At 41.2% G+C, this 12229-nt stretch overlaps 2 protein-coding genes across 5 annotated transcripts in view; one reads left to right on the forward strand and one right to left on the reverse strand.

Annotated features, from left to right (window-relative positions):
• The window catches only part of slc35d4 (solute carrier family 35 member D4), a 3934-nt gene extending 660 nt beyond the window's left edge, over positions 1-3274 (forward strand). Inside the window, exons 2-15 of one of the 2 annotated variants that reach the window (XM_085418323.1) lie at positions 1-30; positions 218-295; positions 390-471; positions 573-650; positions 746-774; positions 854-905; positions 979-1027; positions 1233-1278; positions 1408-1443; positions 1756-1790; positions 2204-2273; positions 2549-2642; positions 2752-2816; positions 3073-3274. The exon at positions 1-30 is cut by the window's left edge and continues 17 nt beyond it. In XM_085418323.1, the coding sequence (XP_085274449.1) occupies positions 1-30; positions 218-295; positions 390-471; positions 573-650; positions 746-774; positions 854-905; positions 979-1027; positions 1233-1278; positions 1408-1443; positions 1756-1790; positions 2204-2273; positions 2549-2642; positions 2752-2816; positions 3073-3136 (808 nt within the window). In that variant the 3' untranslated portion in view covers positions 3137-3274. The remainder of the gene's footprint in view (positions 31-217; positions 296-389; positions 472-572; positions 651-745; positions 775-853; positions 906-978; positions 1028-1232; positions 1279-1407; positions 1444-1755; positions 1791-2203; positions 2274-2548; positions 2643-2751; positions 2817-3072) is intronic. The other variant, XM_085418324.1, reaches the window with a different exon arrangement.
• Positions 3275-3362: 88 nt separating this feature from the next.
• On the reverse strand, positions 3363-12229 carry rbbp8 (retinoblastoma binding protein 8). Of its 3 annotated transcripts, none has more exons than XM_085418322.1 (19): positions 12171-12229; positions 11587-11713; positions 11433-11475; positions 11241-11336; positions 10824-10915; positions 10536-10608; positions 6368-6549; positions 6197-6280; positions 6040-6116; positions 5854-5921; positions 5459-5708; positions 5179-5344; positions 4975-5063; positions 4543-4660; positions 4317-4454; positions 4167-4206; positions 3981-4068; positions 3757-3898; positions 3363-3603 (listed from the first exon to the last, which is right to left on the reverse strand). In XM_085418322.1, the coding sequence occupies exons 1-19, from the start codon at positions 12171-12173 to the stop codon at positions 3506-3508; spliced, it is 1974 nt and encodes a 657-aa protein (XP_085274448.1). In that variant the 5' UTR covers positions 12174-12229; the 3' UTR covers positions 3363-3505. The 3 variants fall into 3 exon arrangements, with proteins under 3 accessions (XP_085274448.1, XP_085274447.1, XP_085274446.1); XM_085418321.1 differs by having other exon boundaries at positions 4167-4203; positions 5459-5747; XM_085418320.1 differs by having other exon boundaries at positions 5459-5747.

Below are 12229 nucleotides of genomic sequence, written 5' to 3' on the forward strand. Positions count from 1 at the left end.
AAACTTCACCTATCCAACCTTATTTCAAGGGTGAGTAACTGAAAATAAATATTGAATATGTATCTAGTGAAGTGACTCTTCTTTGAGTAGAATACATTTCAATAAATCTAAAGAAGTAAAAGGAATTATTCATTAGTTTAATTATGCACCCTGTTGTGTGATACCTGAATAACCTCGTGTTTGTTCTCACTAACATGACCAAACTGCACATTTCCAGATGGCAGACATTTATTGGAGCTATCCTGCTTCTAGTGTCTGGAAAGCTGGGATGGGTGGAAATAAACCGCATCACCAGGTACTGTCACCGCACTGCATTCTGCTGGGTTTGATATTATACTGCCGCGTGGGAGATTTCCACACGATCCACGTGCTCTAATATTGCATTACAGATCTGCGGCTCTGTCCTGGCTTCCGGGCTCGCTCCTATTTGTGGGGAACATTTACGCTGGTTCCCGGGCATTATCACGTTTAGTAAGTGCACAGTTCACTTAAAATAACATCGCAGTGCATTCATGTGCTGATTTTTCTTGCTACTGTGACAATCTTGTTATGAGTGTGTCTCCTCCACGCAGGACATTCCCTTCTTCTTCACTCTTCAGAACTGCTCTCATCCCTTTAGCTACGTGATCTTCAAGGTCATGCGCAGAGAGGTAAGTGCGCTCACCGCCTGCTGTAAACTGATCTGTTCAGTCATGTGCTTCACACTCCTGCTCCTAATGTGCTCTCTCTGCTTTTTGTTTTTTAGCAGAAGACACAGTGGCTGAAATTTATCAGGTATGGATGTTTTTTTTATTATTTTTTTAAAAAGAGATTCACACATTTCACACATTAAACGTCCCTCCTTCTCTTCCAGCCTATGCCTCATGCTGCTTTCAGCCATCAACCTTCCCTTTTATGACCCTCAGGTAATAACAATCCTGGCTCACTTATTGCCGGTGCCGTAGATCAAGTTAGTTAGCATGTGTCCTTGCCGTGCAGGTGGACCACAGCGGTTACCTGTGGGCCGTCTGCCATCTCGCCTGTGTTGGTAAGTCTAATATCGTAATATGACTTTAAAAACACTTTTAACTGTGAGAAGAATGATGATGAAGATATCTGAGCCTTGATAAGGCCGAGGGTTTGAGGTGATGTTGTGTTTGAGCTGATCGATTTTGCCCTAAGGCTTAAATCTTTTGATGGCAATAAGCGACTGCAACAGCAGCAGAAATTGAAACAACAACACTGCTTTGCAGGTGCATATAGAGTCTTTCAAGTTCACCACAAGTCCGTCAACCTGAGGTGAGTGAAAGCCTTTGGTGGGCGCACATGAGCGCCTTCCTAGTCTAGCATGCGGTGCAGTTTCTCAGCTTCAGCTTGCTCTGCTGCACATCAGAGGCTGAAGACGCTGCTTTTGTGATTTGATTGCAGTGATCTTGAGCAGCAGTGCATTAACTACCTGTTCAGGTAAGATTCAAGTCTAAATTGTTTGATCTGAGGCTGAACCTTCAATCTTCTAACGTGAGAGTATTAATTTACTTAAACTACATGTAAACAATTGTGATAAACCCAAGTGTTGATGCGTTAGACATGATCCAAAAAAGCTTATTCGTTTCCTTATTCGACTGCCATTCATAAGTCTTAAAATTAAGGGTCAATATACGGGATAGTGATGTCTAAGTTATTCAGTCGGATTCATTTCAAAACTTTAACCTTTCACGTTAAGCAGATTTAGATATTATCAGTGCCTAATAACAGCTTCCCCCCTTTGAACAACAGCGTGCTGCTGCTGGCTGTTGCTGCTCACCCGACAGGTACGACTGACCTCACATAGATTCTGCAAATATTCTCACAAAAACTTCTGTTATTGCTCATTTTGCAGCTCCTCTTCTACTTCTTTAGGAGCCAGCACAGCAGACCCTCCACCTCTGTCACACCACCCCCCTGCATGTCCTCTTTCACTACATCCATGGATCTCCTCTGAGGTCTTCCTCTTTTCCTCCTGCCTGGCATCTCCACTTTAAAAACTCCTTTGTCCAATTTGTCCACTGTCTCTTCTCTCCAAACCGCTCAACCTGAGCTGTAACTCTGCTGTCCTAGTTTAACATCTTCAACCTCCACTTCCAGCTCTGCCTCCTCTCTTTCTGTTACTACCACTGTCTCCAGCTCATTTTCACATATATATGTGTGTGTGTATATAAAATTTATGCCTCTTGTCCCTGTGCAGGTGACCTCACAGGTGCCTTGGAGTTCCCGTCCCTGCAGTCGCACACATTTCACTGTGGCTGCTGTGCCAGGTGAAAACGTCAGTTTTCTCTAATATTGATTGCATCGATGTTGGTTAGCCGTGAAAACAAGCTGTCGTCCTTTGAGTTCATATCAAACTGAAGCCTTCAGAGTCCGTTCTAATTATACTTGGATATAAAATAAGTAGATCTTTGTTAGAAAGTTTTAAATAACGGCATATTTAGTGTGTTTATGTACAAGGACTCCTGTTCCAGTTCTGTAAAAGGTTTAATAGGACAGAGGAAGGTTTGTGGCCTTCTTACTGGTTGTGTGTCTCACTTCACAGCGCTCTGCTGGGCTTTTTGCTGCGGTTGGCTACAGTCAAATTAAAAAGCGGACTGTCCTTTGAACACTTTGGGGTCTGGATCTTTTTATCTAAGGTGACTTCAGATATGTTAAACTCATGTAACACACAGTTCATCGCACACACACGTGTTGATCGTCAAAGTCAAACTGATGCGATTTACTTGTTGGATTATGTCCTGTCAGGTTACTGCCATGCTCCTGTCTCCATTTATTTTCTCTGTGAACTCTAATGCTTCGTCTCTTTTGTGGTAGGTACCAAACTTTTGTTTCCAGCTCATTTCAGCACAAAAACAAATGTTCATTTTCCATGCTTCAGATTTCTGCATCCGTCTTATTTGTTCTAACATGTTTGTGAACGTTTGTATGTGAATTCTTGTCAGTTGTGGTTTTAAAAAGTTGCAGGTTTATGTCCAACTTTTAATGCTTTTTGTTTTCCAGTTTAATACACGTTAATCTCGTGACGCTGGATTTTTGATGAAAGCCCTGATCTGTTTTTGATTGCAGTGTGGTCGTCAGTCACGTCGGAGAGGCTCTGCTGATCTATTCTGAGAGGGATACTCACGTGTGACGAATTTCAGCACTTTAGACGAGTTCACCTCAAATGACTTTCTTTATTAACTGGGGATGCAGATTCTATTTTTCTACATTCATTTTATAACTTTGTCTATTATCTGATCTCCTGACCAAATAAAAGTTTGGTACAAACTATCCTCACTGCACTGGGTCAGAATTTAAAGGTCTGCATATTATTACTTACTTATTTGTAGATGAACTGTGACAATCCCAACACTCCATAGAAACAATTATTTATTCATCCAAACTATCCGCACAAAAAAACATTAAAAAAAAACAAAACACAAGTCAGAACGACTGAAGGGGAGAAAGGAAACAACGGCAACCTTCTTCACAACATCAGTTCTTTTACAGATGGACATTTTTATTTCTCCTCCTTGTTTCGCTTCGGTGAGAATAGAGCATTTAATGGCTGCCTCCTCCGTAAGCGCGCCTCAGGATTCTTCTCTTCTTTGATGTAACCTACAACAGAGGACACATCCTAGTATTAAAGACAGTACAATCCTCTCTCGTGCACTGAAAAGCATGACAGGATGAAGAATGGTCCTGCTGAGAAATGGGTTCAAATGTTTTGCCCTTACTGCTTTAATCTACAGTGCATAACTGTTAAATTACCTCTCTCAATGCATGTTTGCGTTGATGGGAATCCAACTTCCCAGAAGTTTTCAGGTGTGCATGGAGGAACGTACAGGAAACGATGCCTTGAGCAAGCAGACAGCTTTTTCTGTTTTTCCTCCTCTGGCAGATGGGCGTAATACTGCAGGTAAACAATTATTTAAAATAGGATCAGTGTAAGCAGTGTGTCAGTTTTATTAAACTCAAGTACTCAGAATACTTACAATTTCACATTCCTTGCAGGTAGTGCCCTTCAGTTTTCTTCTCTCATCCTTTTTGCGAACGACTGCTACATGTGCAAACGCTGGGTGTCTAATCCAGAGACAGATCTAGGTTATGGAAAACTGACAATGACCAGCAAACATGATCATCTTCAGATAAACACCTGAAAAGGTTGATCAGTTTCTTACCGTGCTTTAGACTGGCATGCACTGTCTTCAGGAGGATCTCCTTATTTGGAGAATTTAGGGGGGGGAAAAAACACAGGGTTTACCTTACGAATAGATATCTGAAAATACTGATCTAGATTGCACACATTTTCTTTCAATCTGAAAGCTCACCAATGGCCTCCTCTTCATCATCATCACGGTCACAGGGCTGGCTCTGGCCTAGATGTGAACTGTTGCAAGATTTGTACTCCCCGTAAGCCGTTGTGTCGAACATCATATCCAAGCTGTCATTTGCTTTTTCACCGAGTCCTTGAAGTAGGGACAGTTGAGATTACTAACAGTTTAAATCAGCATATTTTAAATATTTTAGAAAAAAAGTGTTGCCGTGTATATTCACCGAACACACTGTCTCCTCTGTCTCGGTCCTTCTCTCTTTGACGCTGAAGTAAGCTGTGACTGACCCAGGTGCAGTCTGTATCTGCCATCTCCACATGATGCTGCCGCTCATCAATTTCCTGGAACGCACAAAACCTGTGTTAGACTCTCACAACGACGTGTGCAATGAATAGATTTAGTTTAAATAATGTTAAAATGATGAACGCTCACATTAAATAGGGACACAGTTTAAAATAATGAGGTCAGTATATGTACAAGTAAAACTCAGGCTTCAGATCAACCTCAGCACTCGCATTTCTACTCCCAGGTCTGGATGATGTTAATAAGAGAGGATATTCCTAATATGGCCAAGCCCAAAGGCCCCGAGCCAGCTTACAGTATAGTGCATGCTGAGGGTGAAGGTTGTTCAGCAGAGCAGATCACGTGACTATACCTCGTCTCCTTTCCACTCGCTGTCGTACATGGAGAGAGCGAGCGCAGGATCGACGCTCCATGTAGGCTCCACTGTGTGCTTCCTATCAGCTGGAACACACAGCCACATTCAAGTTAACTGAATATTATTGAGGAGCATTTCAAACTGTACAACAATCAGAAATATCCGCATGTCCTTCAAGTGACTTTGCTGAAGAGAAATCACCATCTTTAGCTTCACGCTGGCCTTGTGAAGCATTCAGATCCTGCACAGGGGTTCTTTTCTTCCCGTCTGCATCCAGTTTAACCTTCATTTTTGGCTTCTTGAAAGCAGGACTGCTACAAGAAGTGCTTGGCTTTTGGCTGGTGCTCATATTATGTCCTGACTGTACCTGTGTGATATAAAAAGCACCTTGAAACTCTATATTTCTGTCTTACATTTAATTAAACAGCCTGGACACTAAACGTGGTTAAAATTTGACAATGATGTTACTGCCTTCTCTTGCCTTCCTATCTAGTTGCTCCTTCTTGATGCTTGGATTGCTCACAGATATGGCAGTCTGGCTGATCTGTTCACGCTGTAGGTGTTCGCCTTCCTCCTGGTTGTCCGCGTCTTCTTGGAGTCCTCGTTGACTGCGTTCCTGTACCTCTGGACTTCCCTCCTTCACCCGTTTTGCCCTGCAAACACTGCCGCCTTCTGCAAACCGTTTGATGCGTGGGAGAAGAGATGGGGACCCTTTAGATGTTGAGTCTGGACTGTGCATCAGTGTGGATGAAGAGGACAAGAAGCAAGGCCTTGAAGAGGGAAACAAGTATAACTGTAGCACCGAACTGTTATTTTTTTTTCTCTTTTCCACATGGAGGTGTCTGCCACAGCAGAAGATGATGTCTCAATGCTTACTTTAAATGAACGTCCTGCTTCCAGAGAGTGCTGAAGCTTCTTTGCTGGCTTGGGGCTTTCCTGAGATTCTAAGGTGAGAAAGAGAGCTAATCTGTTTGATCACACCTAAGATTCGTTTTTATTAAAGCCTGATCACATTACATTTTTATTAGATCATCATTTGTTTCAAATCCTGCTTATACACACCATCTGCTGCTTTTCAATAAGTTCAAGGCCACAAGTTTCTGCAATTGCTGCCTCTTCTTCATCTTCAGTCACATCGTCTGAAAATGGAAACAGACATGTTAACAGCAACACGCTCATGATCGCATCTACGGAAGACCAATAATGGATGAAGTCATACTTGAGATCTGCGACGCGTCCATTTCACAGGTGTTAGGGACGAGCACTTCTGCTCTTCCAGGATTCTTTGTGGCACCCTCAGGATCTTTGTATAAAAAAGAATTTAGATTAGAAAACTGGTTTGTGTCTTCAGACAGGTGACGAAGAGGAAGCTACTTTAAAGAGGACTGACCATTGAAGAGCGAATTGTTAGACTGTGGTAGAGGCACCTCTGCATAGCGCACACGCTTCATTTGGTCGTTATTTTTCTGTTTCTTCAATCTGTTTACCACGGGCAGTGAGCTGGGCAAGATCGGGGAGTCTGGAATAACGCCCTCTTCCTGTTCTGCGGGTGAGGCCTCCTTGGATTCAGACCTGAAAAGAAAAGCACACGTGTAGTGCTTCACTGGAAACTGAAACTTTAAAACTTACCGAACCTGAACCTACAAGCCTACTGAGGGGTAGAGCAGGGCGATATGGCCAAAAATATTTATCACGATATATATTTGAAAATTTGCGATAACGATATAACCGACGATATAATTGATGCGAGACAAAATACAACTCCACAACATTACTAGCGCAAAAAGACAACCTTCCATTTATTTTCACTTAAACAAGAAGCTGGTTTTTATGTACATTAAAGCTTTATAAAAATGTAACAGTGCAAATGCAAATTCCTTGCTGAAAGTTTAACCAAAAGGCATTTCCAGTAGAAATGGGCTGACATATCCTGAGCATAACCATGTATAATATCCACTGAAGTTAAAAAGAGGTGCTTTGTAACATTAAACTGCAGTGTGCAGTACGCATTTTTCGGACCATAAGGTGCACGGGATTATAAGGCACATTAAGCGAAACAAAGCAGTCAGATAAATCAAACTTTATTAAACTCATTCTTCTTGCTTCCTCCACTTCTGTACCATTGATTCATTAATGTTGAATTCTCTGGCAGCTGCTCTATTCCCATGTTGTTGCAGTGTATTAATGACTAACCTCGTATTGTGGATGGATTATCTCAGTTGTTCTCCTGACTGAAGTTTGGTCCGTTTACAGTATCCTGCCATGCGATTGCATTTGTCTCTAACCATGAAGAACCTTCACGTTAACTTTTATAAGTGGAAAAGTGTTAGTGTTCGTCCTCCAGCTTCCCTGTTTATGTTATGCTAACATAGCTGTGTCGCTAGCGGTAGCACATCATTATATACCAGCTAGCCCAACTTCAGTAACCCTACAAACGTCACTGCTGTTTAGTTTCCTGTCTTCATTTATGTTGGAAGTAGGGGTGGGTTTTTATAATCGATTCATCGATTATAATCGATTCTGGCTTGGATAACGTAAAATCGATTCATTCAAATCCTGAATCGATTTTTTAATATAAATTTATTTTGCCCGAAATGCCAGAATCTCTGGTGACATCTCACAAAATTTCAAGAACCACCAAACAGTTAAGACAGTAAATGAGAGCAGGTACACGGATTCTGCACATAGACTTAAACACACAGCGCGACCCGCGGATCAGAATCAGTTAGATGTCGCCTCACAGTCGGGGCTGAAAGCCGACAGCTCGCTGATTCTGATCTGTCGGCGGGTCGCGCTTTGTGTTCACGCCCTTTGTGCGCTGATTCTAAAGCTGTTAGTTTGATGTCTCTCCAAACAATATTGACCGAACCAGCAGCAAAAGAAGATCCAAACGCTTCACATAAACATCGTCATGAATTCACTCTGACTTTTACTGTTTTGCTTCCATCGCGATGCGCAGCTCTCTCTCCCTCTCTCTCTCTCTCCCTCCCTCTCTCTCTCTCTCTCCCTCTCTCTCTCTCTCCCTCTCTCCCTCTCTCTCTCTCTCCCTCTCTCTCTCTCTCTCTCTCTCTCGCCCTCTCTCTCTCTGTACTTCAAGAACAGTTTCCCTTTCTTCATTATTCGCTTGCTTGTTACGCACAAGTCTACTGTTGCTTACAGCGCTGTCGGCCGCTGTTTTTTTCCCTTTTACATTCTTCCGAAAAGAAAACCTCATTTCTGCTGTTCAATACTGAACAAATTTAAACTTTTTAAAATTATTCAAAATGCAAAATGCTTAGCCGTGTCTCTAATAAAACCGCTGTAACGTCAGAGGTAATGTTCATTAATTAATGGTTTTCTTTCGTTTTTGATGTACTGCAGAATATTTTTATAAAATCCCAGGCCAGGAAAATCACCTTCATGTTTTTCTGTGTTTTATCCTCAGCTACTTTGACACAAAGGCATCTGCTGTGACGCTCACACCTGTGATAAAGTCTTGCGTGTGTCAGCTTCCTTTTTATTGATACAAAAATATGTAAATGTACTGATCTGAATTATATTTCTGACTGTCAAAATTTCCCAGATTTAAATCGAATCGAATCGAATTAAATCGAATCGTGGATCGAATCGATTCGGGACCTTGTGAATCGGAATTGAATCGATTCTAGAAATCAGTGACGATACCCAGCCCTAGTTGGAAGTGATAGCAGAGCTGTACGTTTGATTTTTTTCAGAAATCTCTCAGTCAGAACATGCAATATCATGCTTAGGTAACTAGCGAAACTAGCGAGCTAACTTCCGCTAGCTTCCTGCTAACTTCTAACTCCGTTAAATGTAATAACTTTTGTTTTCATGGATGCCTGGAAGTTAAACTTCATAGTTACACCTGGTAAAGCAGCAATGCTGATCGTTTTATTAAAGATGAAAGAATTTAGACAGTTTTTAACTCTAAGTGATGCTGCAGTGTTGTTTGACCTGAAGCATACGGAGTTTAGGACCCAGATTACTCCCAGATTTAAGAGCATCTTAGTCCGACAAATATGACAATAACAACGGCCGCTTGCATGTTCTGCAAAAAAATGTGCTTTGTTGTGTATCTGACGGACAAACACCAAACCAGTTCCACATCACTGAAGTTGCACCATTTTTACAAACCAATTCTGGTTCATCTGTTTCACTCAACAATCGGCCATGTGCGTATGAAAACAAAGGCACTGCGCATGCGCGTTTTACTCCCATTCTATCGCGATATTTCATTTTCCTATCGTTGCCTAACATTATACCGGTATTACCGTGAACGGTATAATATGGCCCAGCCCTACTGAGGGGGGAAATTTATTTTCCCAAGGGGCCACAGAAGAAACTGGGACTGTTAGCACCAAAAAGCTTATAAACACATAAAAATAAGAATACTGAGTAGCAGCTTGGGATAATGTATTGTTCACTCCTGAAATGTCTGACCAATGTAGGTGATACACATTTTTATAGAAGCTTTAATTCAAGAGGTTTAACAAAAGTATTGCACTGTTTACAGCTATTTGCAGGAATCATGACACAGTCCCCCATTTTAAATATTTAAAATCTATTAAGTATCTTTTCACTGGAACTTTTAATATGAGGTTAAAAAATTAATTAATTAAAATCTGGGCGCAAACGGAGGAAGCCATAAAACCAAAATAAACCCATCGGAGCAGTAGAATAAACTTGCATTTGTAAAAAGAATAAATGCACAAACCAGGCTCAGCAACACCAAAACACATGAAAGACAACTGAAGACATCTTAAGTACATGAGCGCAGTGGATGATTGGCTAAGAAAAACCCGTTCACAATATCTAACCAAATGAAGAACAGTCTCTGTGAGACAGATGTATCAATGTCAAGAGACACCTTGATGAGTAGACTGCGCAATGCTCAGAAACTGTAAAAAGAAATACAATAAAATAAGAAAGCAGGGGTTACATCTCAGACTCTACAGGTCTCAGTGTGTAAATGTTAAAGTTCATGACAGCACAGTCAGAAAACGATGAACAGGGATGGCTTATTTTCAGGAGAAAGCTGCTTCTCTCTAAAAAGAACATGAAGGCAAAGCTTAGGCTCACAAACAAACCACAAGACTACTGGAACAGATGAGACCAAACTGAAGACGTGTACGTATAATGCAGAGGGGTGTGTTTGGCAAAACCCAAATACATCACCACAAAGCACGGTGGTGGAGTGGTGATGATTTGATGTGTCTGAGTCATCCAAGAACTCCCATATATACCAAAGTATTCCAAGTCATCCGTCTGACGGTTAAAGCTTGGCAATAACAGGCTCATGCAACAAGACAATGATCTGAATCAAAGCAGCAAATCTACATTCAACAGAATGGCTGAAAAACAGAAGAGTCAGGGTGTTGTGCAATGGCCCAGTCAAAATCCAGACCTCAATAAACTGAAGCAAGTCTGTAAAGAGTCAAACTTCCTCCATGATGCGAGATACTGATAAACTTCAAAGTACTTCAAGTTATTGCTTTAACTTTTTAAAACATTTCTCATATTTTTCTCGTGAACAAAAACATTAATGCGACACAGCTTACCGAGAACTCTTCAGTTTTTGCAGCTCAGCTCGCAGCTTATTGTTTTCATCCTCCAGCAGGTTTCTTTCATTTTCTGAGGAACAAAGGTTTGCAAAGAACATGTTTTTCTCTGTTCTTAAACAAACTGAGAATCTTAAAGAATTTTTAGGGTTTTTTCACATTTATTCTAGTATATTACTCGTCATATTATATAACATACTACTGTTGTGAAAGATTGCATCTGCATATGTGTATGCACATCAGAGAGGGCTATTAATGGCTGTTGGACACTGAAATGAAAACACTCACTTAGTTTCTCGATAAGACGCAGATTCTGCTGCTGACCGTTTTTCATGTTCTCCTCTAAGATGGAGCATCGATCACACTCTGCTGCTCGAAGCCTGGAAAGGGAAAGCACCGCTGGCAATCTTTATGTTTCACACCGTTTTAATGCAACACATTAAATCTTGTTAACTTTCAGTCTGCGGGGGAATCTGAAGCACCCATACAATGAATCAGAAAAGGTTATTCTTGTCTTTGGTATCATGTTGCTCCAGTTAATTAGAAATCCCACATCAGTGCCAAACTGCAGCTCTCCCATCCTAAGTTATAGTTAGAATTTAACAGAGGTTCAACGAGACACATATATTCCAAACAAACAAACAAGCATTTGCTACAAAGGGAATAACAGTGGAGTGCACGTGCATTCATCTTTGGGTAAATTACCTTTCCTCCAGGAGAGCCATGGCATCCTGCAGGTTTTTATTTTGCTCCTTGAGCTGCTGGTTTCGACTGTAAAACACTTCAAGCCTCTGCGCATCTCTGTAGAGGACAAACACATCACTTTACCCTTCATACATAACTTACTAAGACTCAAGTGTCTTTCTCATTAAACGCAAAATGACACAACATACTCACAGGCAACGTTCCTTTTTCAGCTTGCTTACTTTTGCTTCCAATTCTAGAAACAGCAACAAGTGCAATGATGACATGTGTTTTCATTTAGCTTCTGAACTTCATATTATAGATATGAAAGCCAGCATGAACGTGGTGAGATCAAACTGTCAGTTACCCTGAAGTGCATTTTGGTGACACTCTCCAAGTTGCCTCCACAAGTCTTGAAAGCGATCAGCTGATTTGGCTGTCCCGCTGCTCCTGTCGTTTCCAAAACTATCTACAAGCGTATCTCTGCTCGCTTCCTGCCAACGCAAATCAACCGTGTTTGCCTCACAACAATAAATTAATTCTTTCAGCTCATTTTAGTGTTGCTTAATGTTAATTCGCACTTGTCAATGTAAGCCTACTTTAGCTTTGCTACATGGCGCGCGCAGACGAGCGCATAAACTTAGTGCTAATTAGCTAAATAATAATAATAATAACTTTCACCCCCTCAACACTCACGTGTTTACTACTTATTGTTTATTGGCTTTCAGAACAAGCATTAATAAAACTTCACCTCTGTCTTTTAGCTTGTTCTCCCAATAACCACTTAGACTACAATTAAGAAATAAATGCAAAGTTTAGACTTAATGACACGAGCTCACGAGAAAACAGCCGCAAACAGACTCAGACTTACACCGACACGTCTAAAGAATAAAAACTAGGATATTCTGTCAAAGAGAAAAATGGTTAGAGTAACGTTTAACAGTACAGTACCATGTTTGAGCCATACAGGCTACGGCTTGACCATAACAAAATCCAAATTCGCGCGCCGA

Source organism: Rhamphochromis longiceps, linkage group LG9 (assembly GCF_057381845.1).
Source record: "Rhamphochromis longiceps isolate RC_006_pf linkage group LG9, R_longiceps_female_GT1.1, whole genome shotgun sequence".
NCBI classification, from domain to species: Eukaryota; Metazoa; Chordata; class Actinopteri; order Cichliformes; family Cichlidae; genus Rhamphochromis; species Rhamphochromis longiceps.

Bases quoted from the DNA above. Each gene is read 5' to 3' on its own strand.
- rbbp8 (XM_085418320.1), bottom strand. The intron at 4,069-4,166 runs GTAAGAAACTGA...TCTCTGGATTAG, and splicing joins GCATGCCAGTCTAAAGCACG to ACACCCAGCGTTTGCACATG. The intron at 3,604-3,756 runs GTAATTTAACAG...CCTCTGTTGTAG, and splicing joins GCAAACATGCATTGAGAGAG to GTTACATCAAAGAAGAGAAG.